This window comes from Canis lupus, chromosome 20 (assembly GCF_011100685.1).
Source record: "Canis lupus familiaris isolate Mischka breed German Shepherd chromosome 20, alternate assembly UU_Cfam_GSD_1.0, whole genome shotgun sequence".
In the NCBI taxonomy this organism is placed as follows: Eukaryota; Metazoa; Chordata; class Mammalia; order Carnivora; family Canidae; genus Canis; species Canis lupus.
Window position 1 is genome coordinate 48,737,116 of NC_049241.1, and position 18,916 is coordinate 48,756,031.

An 18,916-nucleotide genomic window follows, 5' to 3' on the forward strand; every position below is an offset into this window, starting at 1 on the left:
AGGACCTTCCAGTAGCCCTCACCCCTCCAGTACCCCCCACCTCCAGCCCCCACCTGGCACTGAGTTATCTATTCTGCTGAAGTGCTTATTTTTGGCCTGGGGCCCGGTTTTATAGCCCCCACTATGGGTCTTGGCAGTGACACTCTGGTTCTGGGGATCCGAGCCAGGTTGGGCAGCCTTCCCCACCCTGGAGAGGGGGTGCGGGGCTCCCTCTGCAGCTTCAGCCTGAAACCTGCCCCTCACCTCACTCGGCCAGATGCCTAGGAACCCTCTGGTTCCTTGCCCTACTTCTGCAAGTCCGCCAGCTGCAGTGTAGTGGCAGGGCTGTGGAATTCCGTACCGGGTTTTAGCTCCGGCCGAGAACCTAAAATGCAATTTTTTTCTCTCCGCCCTGCCCCCCTCTTCCCCCCCCCACTCCGCCTCCCTCCAAGTCCGCGTCCCCTCCCAAAGCGAGACTTTTCAGGCGTTTATAGATACAACCTCCACCTCACACTCCCCTCCCCGCTCCTGCTGCCCCGTCAGCTCCAAGCCCTTGTCTGGTCGCCCAGGATCTGCTCCTGGGGTCTTGTCCTGTCCCGCATATTCCAGTCCAGGCTTTGCATCCCTCCCTCGTCTTTTATTGTAGGTCTGGTCTCCCAGGGTAGCGGCCTCCTCAACGCGTTCCCCTCGCAGCGCCCCTGGATCCTGAAGCCGCTTTTACCAGCCGGCTTCGCTGCAGCCAGCGCTCCGGATCCCTCCGTGCGAGAGTCCAGCCCTCCTTTTGCCCCTCCCTCTTGCACGTCTCTGCCAGAAAGGCTGGGGCAGCCCGTGCCGCCCCGGCCACTCAGCAGCCCCCTCCTGAAGCCCCCTGCGAGCCCAGGTCTAGGAATTCTAGGCCGGGTCTTGCTTGCTCCCACTGCATTAGGCATGACGCATTACTCCGTCTCCCGAGGATGAATCCGGCCCCAAATTTGCGTGCCCCGGGTGCATTTGGCCCTGTCGCAGCTACACCGCCGCCGCCCCCCTTCCTCCCTTCTCTGTCTAATCCAATCCGGGTTTTGCATACCCCTTGCAGAGCTCCTCCATTTCTCCCTCCGCCGGGCTCGGCGCCTCTCCTTTACTTAACTGGCGGCGAAATCCTCTCCGGTTCTTCCTTGCGCCCGTCTCCCTTCCCCCACTCCCCGTTCCGACGCAGCGATCCAGCACGTCGCCTTCCCTCTCTCCGCTTTTCCAGAGGGGCCCGGAGGAGGCCAAGGGGAGGGAGTCCAGGCCGGGTTTTCGGTTCGGCCCCCGGTGCGCTCGCGCTGGTGGCGGCGGCCGATCCCCGGCGGCGGCTCCGGGCCGGGTTTTGCGCGCGCCCGCCGCCCCCCTCCCGGAGCGGGTGCGTCGGGGAGAGGGGCGAGCAGGCGGCTTGTCATTGCTGGTGCCCGGCGCCGGCTCGGTCCGCGCGTCCTGCGGTGCCCACGGGCCCGGCCCGGCGCCCCCCCTCCGGCCGCCCCGGGGGCGCGACGCCGCCGCGCCCGCCTCCAGCCGCGCCCCCCCAGCTCCGCGCCGCCCGCCCCCATCCCGAGCCCCCCGCGGCCACTGCGGGGAGCCCGAGCCGTCGGCGCGGGAGCTGTTGGCGCTGCGGCGCCTCCGCCCCGCCGTCTGCCGAGGAGGCCCCGGCGGATGGGGCCGCGCGGGCCCCGGAGCGGCGCCGCCGGGCGGCGGGGGGCTGCAGGGGCGCCCCGGCTGGCCCGTTAACCCCTCGGCCGCCGCCGCCGCCGCCGCCGTCGGAGGGGGCTGGGAAGTCGCCTGGGCGCACACGTGCCGCCTCCGTCGGGGCCGCGGAGCTGCGGGGGAGATGCGGGCCGCTGTCGGCGCCGCCTCGGGGGGCTCCGCCTCGCCCCAGCCCCCGGAGCTCTGACGCCGCCCCCGCCCCGCCGCCTCCGCCGCCTCCCTCCCCGGGAGGGGCGCGGACCCGCTCGCCCCCAGCCCCGAGCCTCCGCCGCCGCGAGGGGGCCGCCTTTGGAGCTGTGTAATCCGCTCTTTTTTTAATTTTTTTTTTTTTTTTTTTTAATTTTTGGTGAGTGGCGGCGGTGCTGGGCCGGGGGAAGGAGGGGACACGGAGGCCGCCCTCGCCCCGCCACCCCTCACCCTTCTCCCCCCCGCCCCGGTGCCGGGAGATGTGCCGGGCGGGGGGCCGGGGTTCGCGGAGCCGCAGGAGAGACGCGCAGGGCCGACCCCAGAGCGGCGCCGGACAGGTGAGTGTCTGCGGGCCCAGGGCGAGGGGGACGCCGCACCTGGGCCAGGTGTGCGGGCTGGGGCGGGGGGGGGGCGGGGGACGGCAGCGAGGCCTGTCCGGGCCGCGGAGGGGGAGGGGACGCTGGAGCCGCGACTCCCCGCACCTGAGCTGGAGGGGAGTCGGGGGCGGCCTGCGCTTCGTACCCAGCGGCTCCCAGCGGCTCGGGGGTCAGGAGGGGCGGCCCCCAGCGGGGCGCCGGGGACGCGGGGGTGCGGATGGGCGGCCGCGGGGTGCCGGCGGGGGGAGGGGACCGCGAGTGTGCCCGCGCGTGGCTGCGTGTGCCCGCGCGCGCGCCAGCCTTTGTGGGGAAGCGGCGCGGCGGTGCCTGCGTGTCCCCGGTGCGTGTGCGCGCGGGTGCTTGGCGCCCTGTTTGTGTAGGTGTCTGGGTGTGAGCGGAGAGGGTGCGTGTGCGCGCCGCGCGGGCCCCGGCCCCCGAGGAGCCGCGTGGGGGGCTGGCAGCGCAGGATGCTGGGCCGCGGCTTGTTTTTCCCCCGGAGTCCGAGACGCGGTCCGTGGGGAGGGGTCTGTCCGGGTGTCCGGCCGGCTGCGGCCGGGGGCACGGCTGTCGGGAGGTGCGCCCGCGGCAGCGTCCCCGGCCTCCCGCTCCCGCCCGCTCGCTCGCTCGCTCCCGGTACCCGGAGCATGGGTTAAGCATGGGATGGGAAAGCTGTGGGGCGTCCTCCACCCCGATTCGGGCTGTGCGGGGGAGAGCCCTCCTCGCCCCGCGGTGTTCACGGGGGGGAGCTGTGGGGGTTCCGCCGGCACCCTCGCGTCTGAGGGTCCTGGGACAGAAGTCCGGACCACAAGAGGGCGGAGAGTGCTGTGGGTGCCCGCCTCGGCCGGGAAGCGTCCCTGCAGGCACCGGCCCAGCGCGCCCCTGGCTCCCATCCGAAGACAGCACCCCGCCTGCACCCGCGTGGCCCCGACCCTACCCGGCCGGTCTAGGTCAGCACCCAGCCCCATCCTCGCCCAGCACCTCAGTGCACCTTCAGGCCCACCAGCGCCGCCCCCGGGACCCTCCCCGCCGGCCGCCGCGCAGGCGTCCCGCGTCCCAGCCTCGGGGCCGGCCCCCTCCCTCCTGGCGCCTGCGGGACCCGGCCCGGGGTCTGTGTGCCCACATCCAAACATGTGTGCGCCTGGGGGAGCAGGGGGAGGGGTTCAAGATGGCTGCCAAGATGGCTGGTCGCCTCGCCGCCTCTCTCTGCCTGTTCCTCCTTCTCTCTCTCCCTTTTCTGCTTGCTCTGTCCCCTTAGCTGCTACAGGAGTCACCGCAGAGAAGGCTTTGGACGTGCGGGGACAGGTGTGGGGGGACTCCCCAGGGTGATGTCTGCTCCAGGCCTGTTGACCTCGATGCTGCTGCCTCTTGGAGAGAGGCTGTTGGTCTCTGCCCTTACTTCCCGCACCCCAGGGGCCCGCCTGAGCTTGTAACCCGACCCTAGACCCAGCTCCTCCAGCCCAGCTAACAGCTTGGGGGCTCCCTGCCCCCCCACCTGCTCTTCTCAGTCTGGCCCCCTGAATTGATCGCTGGGGTCTTGGGGTGCCCCACGGAGCGACCCCATCTCTCACCCTGTCCATCTGCCCCGCGGCCAGGGCCTCAGGACTCCTGGTGGGCCTGGGTCAGGCCCCGGGCCTGTGGGGGCAGGTGACTTCTCCTTCCTCCCCTCTCCCCACCCACTAATGCCAAATTTATTACTTAAAAGTAGGATGAAAACAGGGAGAATAAGAGAAGGAATACAACCTTCATTATCATATCGAGAAAATTATCCGTGATTTTCCTAACTAGCAATTTGCCTGCCATGCCGTTCAGAACTGACTTGCCCATTAATTACAGAGATGAAAAATCATCTGGAAAGCGGAAAAGAGAACTAATTCGCTCCCTGGCTGGCGGCAGTGGCACCCATGCACCGAGCCACATACGTGTATGCTCACATGCGAGCGCCAGCCCTCCTGCTGGTGTGGCCGCCTCCCTCCTCTCCCCCAGTGACCTCCCGCAGGGTCTTAGCCCGCCCCACCCTTGTCACCCCTGCTCTCCAGTGCCCCCCTCGGCCATCCCTCCACGGGGCGCCCATCCCAACCCCTGCTCTTGGGGAGCTGGCTTAAGGCATGATCACCCCTGCTCATGCCTGCTCTTAGGCTTGGAGGCTACCCAGGGCTAGGGAGGGTGGGGAGCTGGGGACCAGCGTACCTGGGCCCTGGTGCCTGTAGGGAGGAGGTGGAAGGGAGACTCACGGAGCCCTGTTTCTATTCCCAGCGTGCCCCCGGGGAGCTCCTTCTCCTGGGGGGCCTAGGAGAACCCTCCAGACACGTGGGGGAGGGGCCGGCAGGTTCCCTGGCTGCTCTGGAGTCTGCATCAAGCGGTCTGGATTCCTGATCCAGGTACCTCCACCTGTGAGAGCCACCTGCGTCTGGAGTTTGCAGCTTCCCTGCACCCCCAGGCTGGTGGGAGAGCAGGAGGTGCTTCAGGCCCAGTGTAGGCATCTGGTGTGGGGGGGTGCTGATCTCAGGAGGTTATGCTGCTTGGCTAGAGTGGGTGCCGCCACTGATGGGGAAGAGCAGGAGTGAGACCCCTGCCATCCCCACCTGCTGGCCGAGGGAGCTGGTGCTCCAAGGCTCTGCTCCCTCCTACCTCTCCCGTAAGCTATGTGGCCAAGGACAAGGCTCTGGTTTCTATGTGGGCTCCTCTCAAGGATCCGATTTCCAGATGCCAGACGCTTCCCCTCTCCCAGACCCCTCTTTGAGGGGTGGGGGTGGGAGTTCCCTGGGTCTGGAACCTGACCTGGCTGCAGTGACCCTGGAGATGCCTGAGTAAGCCAGCCTTTCTCTTAGGCTGGGTCTTGGCCACCGCCCCCCCATGAAAGAAGAGAGCAGGGTCCCAGGATGGGAGGCTGTTAGAACAGCCACAGGGGGTGGGGGGGTCTCACTGCCCCTCAGAATCCAGTCCTCTGTCAGATATCTCAGTGCGTTCTGGATGGTGACCTGGCTGAGCCTGTGTGTGACCACATGTCCAACAGGCTAGTCCTAGGTTGGTAGGGGTCTCCCGTGTGCTGGTGCTGTGAATTTTGCAGAGTGGGTGGCCCTGCGTGTGTCTGTGGCTCCACACAGGAGTGGGGTCTGCATCTGTGCACTTACCCAGGGATGTGTACATGGGGATCCTTGGAACGAGGCTGGGTGTGCTTCTTCATGCGATCTGTGAACACAGCCATGTGCCTTCTCTACCAGGCACTGTGAAGACCACGCTGTAGGGACAGTGCCCTAGTCTTGTCCTCATGGAGCTCAGAGTCTGGTGATACATAGCAATTTCAGTCAAGGGGCTCGTATCATAGGATTTGGGGAGAAAGCTTACATGTCCTCTCAGGAGGGGCAGCCCCAGAGGTGGAAGGTAGTAGTCCCTGCGTCCAGCGACTACAGCAGGTTCAGGTATTGGGGTGTCTTAGGGTTTGGCCCTGCATGATCGTCCCCACCACCTTATCCCCTCCATTCTCTTGCTGCTCCACCATCATGCTAAGCACAGTTCTACCCCAGGGCCTTTGCACTGGCTGTTCTTCCACCTGAGACTCTCACCCAGACATCTTTGAGGCCTTTGCTCAAATGTCACCCCCCCCCCCATAACCTTTACCCCATGCAGCCTGTTTAAAATTGCAACCTCCCACCTACCTCCTGACTTTTCCTAACACGGATGGCTTTTTGCATCCTGTAATTTCTTAATTTATTATGCCTGTGTTTATTTATCATCTGTTTTCCCAACCAGGATCCGGGTGCTTAGGGAGTTTGTTACTCAGTTTGCTTTTGGATCCAAGATGCCTAGACCTGGCCCACAGTAGGTGTTCAAGAAATCTTATCTGAGTGAATGGGAGGGGGTCTGTCAAAGGACTAAAGGCTCCCAGGTGAATCCTCCGGCCGTGCATAGTGAGGGCTCCCCATGCACCTCGCCCCTCTGAGGGGATTGAGGGCTGCCCCTGGGGGCCTGACCAAGCCAGCTCTGCACCTGTCTGCCCTGCCCACCTGTGAGTGCTCTCTCTGAGGTAGCCTTGTGGGTGCCTCAGTGGGTGACGGTACCTATATGGAGCCACCTGCCCATAGAACTGTGTGCACTCTGGGGTTTAGAGCCTGGCATGGGAAACATAGGAGCCTATGTGGGGGACAGGAAACCCAGGGTCAAGGCCTGAGCAGCCCCTCCTCCTGCGGCACTGACCCAGCCTCTCCCTCTCATGGGGCGAGACCTTCACGCTTGCTCCAGTCTCCTTGGGCCCTGGCGAAATAGTTGAGCAGGAGCCCCCTGCTTCCCCACCCCCAAATCCAAAACTGGGGGAAGATAAAAATTTCAATAAATAGATGTCAAGGCTAAAAATAGCCTTGCCCCCCAAAGTTAAAAATAGCCAGTGTCCTTCCCTCAGAGGAAGTCAGGAAGGGGCAAGCCAGGAAGCTGAGCGGGTGCCGGTGTCCAGCCACCAGAGAGGTGGTGCAGGCAGGGCAGGGCCCAGGACTGGCTCCCTTGGCCAGGCTCTCCCAGCCACAGCAGTCTGGATACTGGGGCCAGTCACTCTTTGTGGGGGCTGCTCCGTGTACCATAGGACCTGGGGCAGCGTCTGTGGTCTGCACCCTCTAAATACCAGTAGCATCCCTCCCACTCCCGGATGAGACACCTAAAAAGGTCCCCAGACATTGCCAAACAGCCTGGGGCAGAGAACAAAACCGTCCAGTTAAGGACCACCGCTCAGGACCAGGGATCGGGGCCTTTCTCTGCGAAGAGCCAGGTGGTAAATCCCGGAGCCTGGCAGGTGGCCCACCGGCACTCATGCGTATTTTCCCTCTGCCTCTCCTTCACAGCCCTTTAAAAGTGGCGAGAGCACTCTTAGTCCACTGGCAGCATAGACAGTCCAGGACGGGGCCACAGGTGGACAGCTCCTGCCCCAGAGCGCCCCCCAGTTGCACTTGGTTGTGGAGGTTGAGGCACCTGTGGGTGCACTGTCTTGAGCAGAGGAGCAGCCCCATATGGGGCAGACTTAAGGACATGGCAAATCTGGTACAGTCTGTCCCTGTCACCTCCCTGCTCTCACATCTTCCCACTCCCCCAGGCTCATTCCACCTTCCTCACTTGTCCTCAGACACGTGCTGGCCAGCCCCAGGACCTTTGCACAGGCTGTGCCTCCTGACAGGAACTTGTTTCTCTTCCTTGGACACCTGTATGGCTCCTCCCTTACCTTTGTGGGCCTTTGTTGAAGTGTCTGGTCTTTCCAGTGCAGCCTTTTTTTTTTTTTTTTTTAAGATTTTATTTATTCATGAGACACACACACACACGCATGCACGCACACAGAGCGGCAGAGACACAGGCAGAGGGAGAAGCTGGCTTCATGCAGGGATCCTGATGTGGAACTCAATCCTGGGACTCCAGGATCACACCCTGGGCCAAAGGCAGGTGCTAAACCGCTGAGCCACCCAGGGATCCCCAGAGCGGCCTATTTTAAATTCCATACACGCACCTACACTGCCCACCCCCACACACACCCCAGAGACCCCATCCCAGAGACCCCATTCCTTCACAACACTAGGACTTTATAAGATTGGCTCTTTAGTGTTTCTTGTGTCTGGCTCATCCACAGGTGTCTGTCCAGCTCCTAGGTCAGTGCCTGGTACCAAGGAGCCCTAAAAAGGACTTGGGGGGCTGCCATATGTTATGTCTAGCCCCTTGGCCACCACAGGAGGTTTCCATCCCATTTCCCTGGGGAGAGACAGAATTCAGGGGGAGAACATGGGGGCCTCACCACACGGCCCTAAGCGGGCAGAGCTGGAATTTGGACATAGGACCCTGGGACTCTTCCCTCTTGCCCTGCTGGGCGTCCTCGCCCCCTCCATCAGGTCTCTGTATCCCCCACCCTGCCCCTTCGCTGCCAGCACCCGGAGGCCCTGGGACTCCCGCCACCTCCCACTCTCTGCCTTGGGCCCTGGCTCCTACCGCTCTTTTCAGCTGTGCTCCCATCATGCCCGATGTGCAGGGCTCTGGGATGGGCAGTGAACGGTGTCAAGTGGAAACGAACCATGGGCCTCCCGGTGCACCAACCTCCTGTGGTGAGCAGCTTAGAGGAGGCACCTGGCCAGTCTATAAGTCAGGGTGGGCTTCCTGGGGGAGGTGGCCTCCCAGCTGCAGCCTGTACGGGGAGGGAGGGATAAAGTGGAGGGGAGAGAGAGTTTGTGAAGAGAGGCCTGCCCTGAGGCCAGAAAGAAGGTGGTGGCTCAAAGGGGAAAAGGTAAGACGTGTTAGGGCCAGGCTAGTAGAGAGGAGGCTGGAGGCTGATGGGGCGGGGGAGGGGGGGGTGGGGGTGGGGCAGAAGAATTGGGTTTGTGCCATGAGGCGCATCCGTGGGGCCAGGAAGGCCTATGGAGGGGTCACGGCCCAGCAGACCGGATGGGAATATTCCGCATGAGTCCTCTCTGGCTGCTGGGTAGGAGAGAACCACACAGGGAAGGAAGGGGGGCCAGGAAGCCAGCGGGAAGGGGAGGCCCAGCGGGCTGTCAGAGTGAAGGCTCCGGAAGGGGCCCCGAGACGTTAGAGCTGGGCTGGTGTGGGGGGTTTTCAAGACAGGAGTTGACATGGTTTGCTGGGTGATTGGTAGGAGAGTGAAGGAAGGAAGCAAGGACCAGACGGCAGCTGTGCCGGCTGAGTGGACAGGGAGAAGAAAGGGCTGGGGGTGGGCGCGCCCTCTGCTCTCAGCAGCCCCCACCCCATCCCCCCAGCCTAATCTCCGTTGGCAGCAGCAGGAGTCTCTGAACTTCCGAGTCAGGCCACGTCCCCCCCCCCCCCCCTGCTCAGAGCCCTCCTTGGCTCCCACCTCACTTGGAGAAAAAGCCTGTGTCCCCCCCTCCACTCACAAGGCCCTGCTAGCTCTGTCCTTTCACCTCCCCTTGCCCTCACCTCCTCGCACTCTTCCTCCGTGCTCGCTGGGCCGCAGCCACGCTCCAGCAGATTCTACCTCAGGGCCTTTGCACGTGCCGTTCCTGCTGCCTGGGATAGTCTTCCCCCAGGTACCTAGAGGGCTCACCTCCGTGCCACTTCTCCGTGACACGTGACACGTCTGCCCCTGGGAGAGGTGTTCCCTAACCGGCCCACTTACATCTGTACCTACAGATACACCTCCCCACACACCCCTCCTTCAGGCCTATTTTCCTCCCAAGCACTCGTGACCCAGTGGGAACTAGGTAACTATCCACTGAATGGATGACCTGTTCCCTGGGTCTGCTTTGTCTTTGTTCATTAAACAAATTAACAAGTACTTGTTCTTGCCCAGGGCTGGGCACGCAGCAGAGAGCCAGACCGACCATGATGGAGCTTTCCCTGGGAGTCCCCAGCTGGTGGGAACTTCCAACAGACGTTCAGCAGCAGAGCCCAGGTCCAATCAGGGAAGCAAAACGTGGCAGTCCCTTGTGCCGTGAGTGGTTGTGGGAGAGACTGACGCCGGCAGTCCCGGGGGCAGAACCCCTTGAGGGGAGAGTGGGGCAGGGGCAGGAGCCCTGGCACTGTGTGTGTGAGAGAGGGAGAGGTACGTGAGCCCAGAGCCTGAGGGGCCAGCTAGGGCCTCCGAGACAGTAGGGAGCCATGGAGGGTTGTAGGCCGGGAGGGACAGGACTGGGTTTTCATCTTACAAAGCTCAGCTTGGGCTGAGTGGAGAGCCGGTGGGGTGGGAGTGGCAGGTAGATGGGGAGATAGATGGGCAGACGGGGAGGAGGCCCCGGGGACGGGGGTGGGGGGGGTGGGGGGGTGGAAGCTGCTGCTTCGAATGGCCCCCACCCCTCTGTGGCCCAGGGCCACTGGGCAACCAGAGTGACTCTTGAGAACTGACAACTCAGACAAACCCCACCCAGTGGCACTGACATCTAGTGGGAGAAAGATAACAAACAGATAAGTAAAACGCACGGCTGGCATGCCAGTGGTGGGTGCCACGGAGAAAAAAGCCAGGATGGGATGTAGGAGTGCTGGGACCAGCAGGGCCTCTCCCAGCGGGTGACGTTGGGGCAGAGACCCTGAGGAGGCGAGGGAGAAGCTGTGCAGGTACCTGGGGAGGTGGGAACAACAGTGCAAAGGCCCTGAGACGGCACTGTGCCTGATGGTTTCCTCCAGGAAATAGGGGGCTGAGTGCAAGGACAGCGGGAGGAGCTGATGGCAGGGATGGGGCAGAGAGTGTGCAAGGCCCGTGGGCCCCGGGGGAGGACTTGGGCCTTTGCTCTAAATGAGATGGGAGTCCTAGAAGGTTCTGAGCAGAGGAGGAATGCACCCAGACCCAGGTGCTCAAGGGCACCCTCTGGCTGCTGTGGGAGGACCAAGCTTTGGGCAGCTATGGGGTGGGGAGACCTGAGAGGTGGGGAGGAGAGGAGGGAGGGACCAGGTGGCAGGTGATGGGGCCTGGCCAGGGACGAGACCTGGGAGGGAGAGGTGAGCAGATTCTGTAGGAGGGGCTGCTGGGGTTAGATGTGGGGGTAAAAGGAAAAGAGGGGTCTGGGAGGAGCACCTGGGAGGACTGGCTGCCCTTCGGGGGGATGGGGCTGGAGTGGAAGGTTTGGGGGAGGACCCTGCCCTCTGAGCTCACAGTGCCCTTCCCAGGGGAGGGCTGTGTGCTGGGCACGGTCTGGGCACCTGCTCTGCCTCTGCAAGGTTTATCTCTTAGCCCCCAGAGGGGAGATGGGGAGATGGAGAATTAGGCCCAGGGAGGCAAAGAACGAAGCCTGAGGCCACACAGCCCATTCCCACATGGAACCTAGTCCTTGTACCTTCCCCTGGGGCTTGCTGCTTCCTTTTTCTCCCTTGCCCAAGGGCTTCCTGGAGGAGGCGGGCTTGAGGAGCTGGGCTCTCAGGCTGCTGGCCTCAGGGACAGAGGCAGGAGATTCTTGTGCAGAGGGGCAGGGCCAGGAGGGGCCCAGGGCACACCTGTTGGTGCCCCCCCACCCCACCCCACCCCCGCCCCAGGCATTCAGGCTTCCACCCACGGGAAGCAGAGGGTTACCATGGCAACTGTACTCTAGGGCAGACTAGAGGCGCCCCCTCTCCTGCAGCAGGTTCTCCTCCTGTCACCCTCCCCTGTCCCATTTCAGGGCACCTGAGGACAGAGCTTCGGCCGTGTCACTCACCCCCAGGACCCCTGCTACACGCCCCCCCCTCCCCCCACTTGACACTGCCATGGGCCCAGGAGCAAACTGAGGCAGGTGTGAGTGGGCTGGTGGATTGCCCCCGCACCCTGGGGTTGGACCCGCCTCCCTGGGAGGGCAGCAAGCCCTCGTTCCCCTAGTTCAGTTAGGGTCACCCAAGTGTGCTGGGGCTTGAGGTGGGAACAGACACAGGGGCAGGCTCACCTGACCCTGGGGGTGCAGCATCCTGGGTGTGTCCACATGCAGGAGGGGACTCTCCCTGCCACCAGGGGCTCCCCAGCCCAACCTACGGGGCCAGCCTGCCTGGGTTCAGAGTCCCCTTATCGGTGGGCGCCCCTGGGACCTCTCGTCCCTCCTCTATAAGATGCAGGTCTGTGCCTCCCCTCTGTTCCCGCTGCTGCTGCCCCATGTACTGAATTCCTATGGATTAAATGAGCCGTGTATATACAGACAGTGCTTGGAATGGGGAATGGGGCACAGAAGTGTCAGCCGCTGTTGCTGGCATCCTGGGAGATTCTGGGACCAGAGGTGCAGCAGGCCTTCCCTTCCTATGGTTTGTGAAAGACTCCCCAAGGTTTTGCGGCTCAGGCCTGTCCCCATCTCTGCCTCTCAGCCCATGCGAGCTGACCCCCTGTGTGAGTTTGCTGGGGCTGCTGTGACTAAGTACCCCAGACTGGACAGCTTTGACAACAAAAGCTTCTTATCTTATTTCCGGAGGCCAGAAGTCCAAGATCAAAGTGTGGGCAGGGTTGCTTCCTTCTGGAGGCTCTGAGCCGGTCTGTCCTGTGCCTCTCCTGCGGCTTCTGGGGGTTCGCTGGCCATCCTTGGCTCTCCTTGGTTTAGATGCATCGCCCCGATCTCTGCCTCCATCCTCCCATGGCCTACTCCCTTGTGTGCGTGTCTCTGTCTAAATATCCCCTTTTCATAAAGACACCAGTCATACTGGACTAAGGTTCACCCCTAATGACTTCATTTTAACTTGATTACCTTTTTTAAGACCAAAGAAGGTCCTGTTCTGAGGTGCTGGAGAATAGGACTCCAGTGTATCTTTCTTTTTTGGGGTATTCAATCCATAAGAATCCCTCCTAAGGCCGCAGGGATGGTCAGGCTCAGGCTTCCAAGATATGGCTCCTCCCTACCCACATCTGGCCTTGTCTCCCCACTTAGGTGGGCATCAAGCGACAGAACTGCCCAGGGTCAGGTGGGCACAGAGTCTGGCCAGGAAGAGGCCACAGAAGTCACAGTGGCTGGTTCCTCATACTCAGCCCTGAGCTGGGGCCAGGCCTGGGGGTGCCTGGGGCTTCCCGGGGGAGCTGCTCCGGGGAGAGGTCCTGGAGGGAGTGGTGGGCAGCCGTGGGGAACACTCCCTGCACCCCTGAGGCAGTGGTGCCTGGGCTGTGTGGGTCAGGCCTGGCCCCGGGTCGCAAACACCTATCTCTGGCCACCCTCAGCACGGTCACCTTGTGTTCATTAAGTAAATATTTGTGTGAGGACCTACTAGGTATCTAGGTGCCGGGACATGGCCTTGGCAGCTTCCATTTTTCTGGGGATTACAAAGGAAATCCCCAAGTCACAAAGCAGTGACGTGATGGATGGTGATGGCGGTGACAGCTGCAGCAGAGGACATTTTGCAGTCACTACATGCTGGCCACGGCCCTGAAGGTCTCATGGTGTCCCCATTTTACCAAGAGGAGGTGACGGGGGGGTAGACAGGTGGACACTGACCGCAGCAAAGTCTGAAACAGGCTGGTCAAGGCCCACGGGCATCTCTGAGGAGGGCACATCAGAACCGAGATCTAAGGGACATGTGGTGGGAGCCCATGTGGCCTCACAGGTTGGGGAGCAGGAGCCACGGCAGGGGAGGACGAGTTGAGATGGCTTTAAAAGCACCCCCCCCAGGGGTCCCTGAACAGTGAATGGCTAAACCAGATGTGCTCTTGTCCACGGGGGAATATTACTCAGCTGCGAAGAGGAACGGCGTGCAGACCCAGGCTGCGGTGTGGACGGGCCTCGAGGACCTCACGCCGAGTGAAAGGTCACAAACAAACAGATAAATACTGTCTAATTCCACTTAGATGAGGTCCCCAGAGGAGTCCCAGTCGCATAGGCGGAGGGTAGATTGGTTGTTGTGGGGGGAACGGAAGGGACCGCTCCTGAGGGCAGAGTCTCTGGAGTGATAAAGTTCTGGAAAATTGGTGGTGGTGGTGGCGGCGGCGGCGGCGATGGTGGTGGTGGTGGTGATGGCACAGCATTGAGAATGTAATTAATGCCTCTGAATTATAAATGTAAAAACAGTTAAAATACCACATTTTATGTTACATTATCTATTATACTATAATTTTTTGACAGCATCTCTGGCTGCCGGCGGGGAGCCCAGAGTGTGGGAGCAAGAGGGCTGGGGGCGCTGCTGGGAGGAGGTCGGGGCTGTCTGGAGGGCAGTTGCTGGGGATGGACAGATGCTGAGATGTTCTGGAAGGTACAGACCTGGGACTTACTCCTGAACTGGGCGTTGGAGCGAGGGAAAGAGGAGCCAGGGATTTTTACTCCTGGGGTTGCAGCCCAAGAGGATCTGGGAGAACGGAGGGACCGTGGACCCATACAGGAGGGGCTGTCAGTCTGGACAGGCTGACGGTGCCATGGAGACCTGACAGAGGCGTAGACGGCGAGGAGAGAAGCGGGGTGGCCCCCAGTGTGGCAGTTGTCACACTGTATAGACAGTGTCTGAAGCCAGGAGGTCAGTTAGAGCCCCCGGGGGGAATGCGGGTGGGGAAGAGGCCAGGGGGCTCCACCTGAGGTCCCAGCGTCAGGTCCTGGGTGCAGACCCGAAGAGGGAGGGGAGCCCCTCCACTTAGATGTGCGCGCCCTGTGCCCTGACTCATCCGGTGCCGTGGACAGCTCCCTTGGGTGGCTCTCAGGCTGGCCTGTCACGTGTGCACACTGTTGTCCTTACCAGAACTCTGCAGGTTTGAGGCGCAGAGGGAACTGGGGTAGAGGTGGGGGGCGGGACCTGGCTCAAGTTCTCAGCAGTCATGAGTGGCCGAGTCGGATCCACACCCTGTGAGCTGGCGCCCCCAGAGCCTGGCATCCGGCAGCCTTTCCAGCATTAACCAGCGCTAACTAGTAAGCCCCCCAGGGACAGCCGGGGAGGGGAACGGCCATCAGCATGGGGTCAGTGCTTCTCCTGAGGCTGACGGTGGCTGGGAGCTGATGGGGTGGTGGGGGGTGGGGTGTTAACAAGGAAGCCCCGGCCCCCCACAGTAGAACATGATAAAATGCTTCGAGGGAAACCCAAAGTGCCACAGGCCACGTCTGGTCGGGGTGAGGCAGTTAGAGGGGCGCTTCATGAAGGTGGTGGGGGCCGTTCGAGACCACACTGTCCTGTCACTTTGCATGTGGTGAGAGGAGTCTGAGGCCTGGGGGGGGGGGGGGGTCCTGCCCACGAGTGTGGTGCTTCCACCTTTATTTCTGGAGAACCTGTCAAGTCCCTGCCCTCAAGAAGCTCATGGGCTAGCAGGGAAGGTTGACAACAGACCTGCTAGCGTAATACAGGTAACTCCAGATGTGCTTGAAAGCTGTATGTCAAAAACGGCAACAGGATGGCTAGTGGGAGCAGCAGGAATGTTTGGGGAGGTCAGGATAGGTTGCTCGGCCGCCCGGTGTGGCCTTGGAATTGAGCCCTGAACGGGAGAGGCCAGAGCAGGTGTACGGGGATCCTGGGAGAGCATTCCAGGCAGCGCGCAGCCTTGGCCTAGTGGGGCAGGGGCGGGGCAGGAAGCCAGAGCATCCTAGGGACTGCAGGAGGCTGGTTACAGAGCAGGGTGGCATCGATCACCTTGGCCTCTAGGCCCTGGTGAGGAGCACAGACCCCAGCGGAGAGCTGAGGGGGAGGTTACCACTCAGATCTACGTCATTCAGTGATCCCTTAGCACTGAGCTGAGGACAGGCCAGGAGGTAGGGAGGCCAAGACGAGCGTCCGGGTGCGGCAGGGTGGTGGCTTGGTCCTGGCCGCTGGCACCGGGGGCCGCAAGCGGGCAGGTTGGCGAGGTACTCTGGAGGCCGAGCTCTCGGGACTGGCTGATGGAGCTGGTGAAGGGCGGAGGTGTGGAAGGGTGAGCAGTCGAAGAGCATTCCTAGGTTTAGGGTCTGAGATTCAACACTTCTTGCTGTGCCAGGCCTGTTCTAGAAGCTGGGGCTGGGGCTGTGAGCAAAGCAGTCCAGTGATTCCTGTCTGTGCAGGGGCTGTTCTGTGCAAGAAATAATAGTTACTTTGTTAAAAAGTATCTTATTTATTTGAGAGAGAAAGAGAAAGTGCTGGAGGGCTCTATCCCAAGACTCTGGGATCATGACCAGAGCCAAAGGCAAACGCTTAACCCACTGAGCCACCAGGCGCCCCTAATTAGTTACATTTGCACAAAGGCCTAAAGGAGATGAGGGGAGCAGCCTTGAGGATAACTGGTGGGCAGAAGTGCAGAAGAACTGACCAGTGCAAAGGCCCTGGGGCCGGGCTTGATGTGGTCAGGGAATGTCAGGGAGCCAACTGGGCTGGTGGACTAGCTTTCACTCGGTAGAGGGAAGAACAGTAATCGTGGGGGGAAGAACAGTAATCGGGCCCCTGTTGAGAGATTCCAAACAGAAAATAAGAGATGGGGAAGGTATCCGCTGGTCAACGGCATTGAAACTCTGGGACAGACTGGGGTGAGGCGGGAGAAGACAGAGTGAGTGGGTGTGTTCACACACTGGAGGGCCTGTAGAAACCCGGGTGCCGGCCCTCCCCGGAGAATGTGTGTTCGGAGAATGTGTGTTCGTAGAAGTTCTTGGCCAGGCTGGTGCCGCTGGGCCGGGGCCACCGCTGAGAACCGCAGTGCAGATAACGCAAAGGGCCGCCGACAGGAGAGATCTGGGTTTGCAACTCGGAGAGCATCCAGGGGAGCCGGGATGGGGGGAAGGGAGGAGCGGCCGGGAAGGCAGGAAGTGGGTCAGAACCCAGTGCAAGGTGCTGCACTCAGGGACGGGGACCAGGACAGGGACTGGGACAGGACGGGCAGGTGGCTGGGAACATTGCAGGGGAGGGCACACAACACCAGCTGCCCCCCCTCCACCCCTTGGGACCGCACCCCCTCCCTTCCCCCGCCTGCCTGTCTCCAGCTTACCTCGAGGGTCCCCCGGAGGGGAAGGAGGGGACTCAGTTGTCCCTCGTCCCTGATCTGTGGCGCCAGCCAGCTGGATCCTAATTAGCTACCAGAGCGGGGGAGACAGGAAGCAACGGCTGGGGCGGGGCCTGGACCTGCCCTACCGGGAGGCTGCCACTCAAAGCTGCCAGTCAAGGCCAGGATGCCTCGGTACCCCCACCCCTGCGCCAGGTCCCGGAGACCAGTGGGCAGGGGTAGGATTTGGGGATGGAGAAGAGGCTTCCAGAAGGCCTTTATCTCCCATGATAGGGGGTCGATGCCCGCTGGGTGCAGGTGGGCCCTTCACAGCCCTGACATCCCTGAGAGCTGCCTCTGCTACCTGAGAGGGGCTGTGGGACCATGGGAGGTGCTTCCAGGAGGTTCCCTGTGGCCCACAGTGCCCGGATCGCTGGGGCTGTCCACCAGCTGCGGGTGGGAGTTAGCAGCGTTGGCTGGAGGGCCTGGAGGGGCGTCAGCCGCTGCCCCAGGGGTGCAGCCTGTCACATGCAGCTGGCTCCAGGGAGGTCTGCTGACCAGCCCCTCTCGGGACCATGGGGACCGTGGGGTGGAAGCGCTCAGCCACCGGCCCAAATGCCCCCCCGTCCTGGGCCTGCTGGGGGCTGCCCCCGCCTCACTTTCCCTGTTCTCCCCAGGCTGGTGGGCCGGGCCGTGGCGCCCACCTGCTGATGCGGGGCAAGGCCCCCGACACAGGACACTGAGCGCCCCGAACACGCCCCCGGCCGCCGCCATGGCCCGCCTGGCCGCAGTGCTCTGGAGTCTCTGTATCACTGCTGTCCTGGTCACCTCGGCCACCCAAGGTAGGTGCTGCCGGGGCCGGGGAGGAGCCAGGGCTCCAAAAGGCTACTGGGAGGGCGGATAAGATGCTGAGATACCTCCCATCTGCTCGGTGAGGAACCACGGTCCCTACCTCGCCCCAGACGGCGGCGGAACCAAACCAGAAGAGGACTTGGTAATCGCACCCCCCAGCACCCTCCAGGGGTCTCCAGACCAGCCCCTCACCCCCAACACCCGGGGTGGCAGGGCTCAGCCCTCCAGGGAGGCTGTGGCCTCCCGGGACCAGGACGGGCCTTCCCGGTGAGCCGATCCTCCTCTGTCTTATGTGTGTGTCTTTCTCTGTGATTACATCTCTGAGGCTCTCGCTGGGAAGAAGGCTTAATTAAAGCATGCCCGCTGACGTTTATTTAAAAACAACTAATTACCGGGCTCGGCCCTATGCCGGCCCCAGGATCCTGCACATGCAACAATTAGTGTCCCGAGCCTGCCCGCCCACCTTCACCAATTACTCAATTATGGTCCCCATGGCGGGCCCAGGCGGGGGCAAGGGCAGGGCGAGAGGAGAGGCAGGAAGAAGGGGCCTGCTGGCCTTGCCCCTCGCCCTGGGACATGCCCCCAGCTGGCGCTGTCTGGAGAGCAGTTCAAGTGGACTCTGCTCCCCAGTGTCCTTCACGTAGCCCAGTACTCCGAAAGCCACAAAGGTGTAGGGGGCATTGTTCAGCCTGACCCCAGGGCCTTGGCACTACTCTGGCCAGCTGGCACCCTCTGCTTCCCCAGTGCCCATGTTCTCTGCCCATCCAGGTCCTGCCCCACCGCCCCAGCTGGGCCAGGAGGGGCCGCTTCCACCCCCAGACCCATCTGAGCCAGCCCTCCACCCCCGGCCTCCCTCCCAGGCCCAGGAAGGGCTAAAATTAGCTGTGGAAGCAGATGGTGCTAGAGGAACACATGTAATACTTTCCCCCAAGTGAGACTCAACTCACCCCAGAAAACCCCAGGGGCCTAGCTGCCATCCCCTTGGGGCCCCCTACCCGATATTGGAGAGAACAGATCTCTGAAAGGGGCCTGGTACTTCTCTCCACCCACGAGCCGCAGTGCGCACACTAGAGCCTGTGCGGTCACTTTGTGCATCCCCACTTTGCGCCAGCACCCTGCAAGGCCTAGCTGGGGCAGTATCCGGGTAGGTGGCTGACCTGGCAGGTGTGGACCACGTGGAGGCCCCTCTGTCCTTCAGAGACCGGCTGCCTCAGTGATCTTTTTTTTTTTTTTTTAAAGATTTTGTTTATTTATTTGAGAGGGAGAGCGAGAGCATGAGTGGGAGGGGCTGAGGGAGAGAATCTCAGGCAGACTCCCCGCTGAGCATGGAGCCTGATGCGGGGCTTGATCCCAGGACCCTGAGATCATACCCGAGCCGAAGGCAGACACATAACCAGATGAGCCCCCCCAGATGCCCTTCAGTAATCTTAGGGATAGTAGTACTTAGCACCCATCATCCCTGTGGACGGCCTGCACCTGCTGCAGCTCTCACAGTGCTGGGAGGTGGGAGTGGCAGCTCCTT

At 62.1% G+C, this 18,916-nt stretch overlaps 1 protein-coding gene and 1 long non-coding RNA gene across 8 annotated transcripts in view; one reads left to right on the forward strand and one right to left on the reverse strand.

Annotated features, from left to right (window-relative positions):
- ADGRL1 (adhesion G protein-coupled receptor L1) overlaps positions 1-18,916 on the forward strand; it is a 65,501-nt gene that overhangs the window by 20,505 nt on the left and 26,080 nt on the right. For 3 of the 6 annotated variants that reach the window (XM_038567054.1, XM_038567057.1, XM_038567058.1), the window contains exons 1-2: positions 2,000-2,222; positions 17,220-17,384. In XM_038567054.1, coding sequence (XP_038422982.1) covers positions 17,315-17,384 — 70 coding nt within the window. In that variant the 5' untranslated portion in view covers positions 2,000-2,222; positions 17,220-17,314. Of the gene's footprint in view, positions 1-1,988; positions 2,223-4,617; positions 4,640-17,219; positions 17,385-18,916 lie in introns of those variants that run through there. The other 3 variants (XM_038567059.1, XM_038567056.1, XM_038567055.1) reach the window with 3 other exon arrangements.
- Positions 4,002-11,204, reverse strand: LOC111091368. Of its 2 annotated transcripts, none has more exons than XR_005375060.1 (7): positions 11,024-11,204; positions 10,173-10,311; positions 9,174-9,775; positions 8,217-8,409; positions 5,393-5,543; positions 4,449-4,649; positions 4,002-4,108 (listed from the first exon to the last, which is right to left on the reverse strand). It is a non-coding gene; the product is annotated as an uncharacterized LOC111091368 (long non-coding RNA). The 2 variants fall into 2 exon arrangements; XR_005375061.1 differs by having other exon boundaries at positions 4,449-4,699.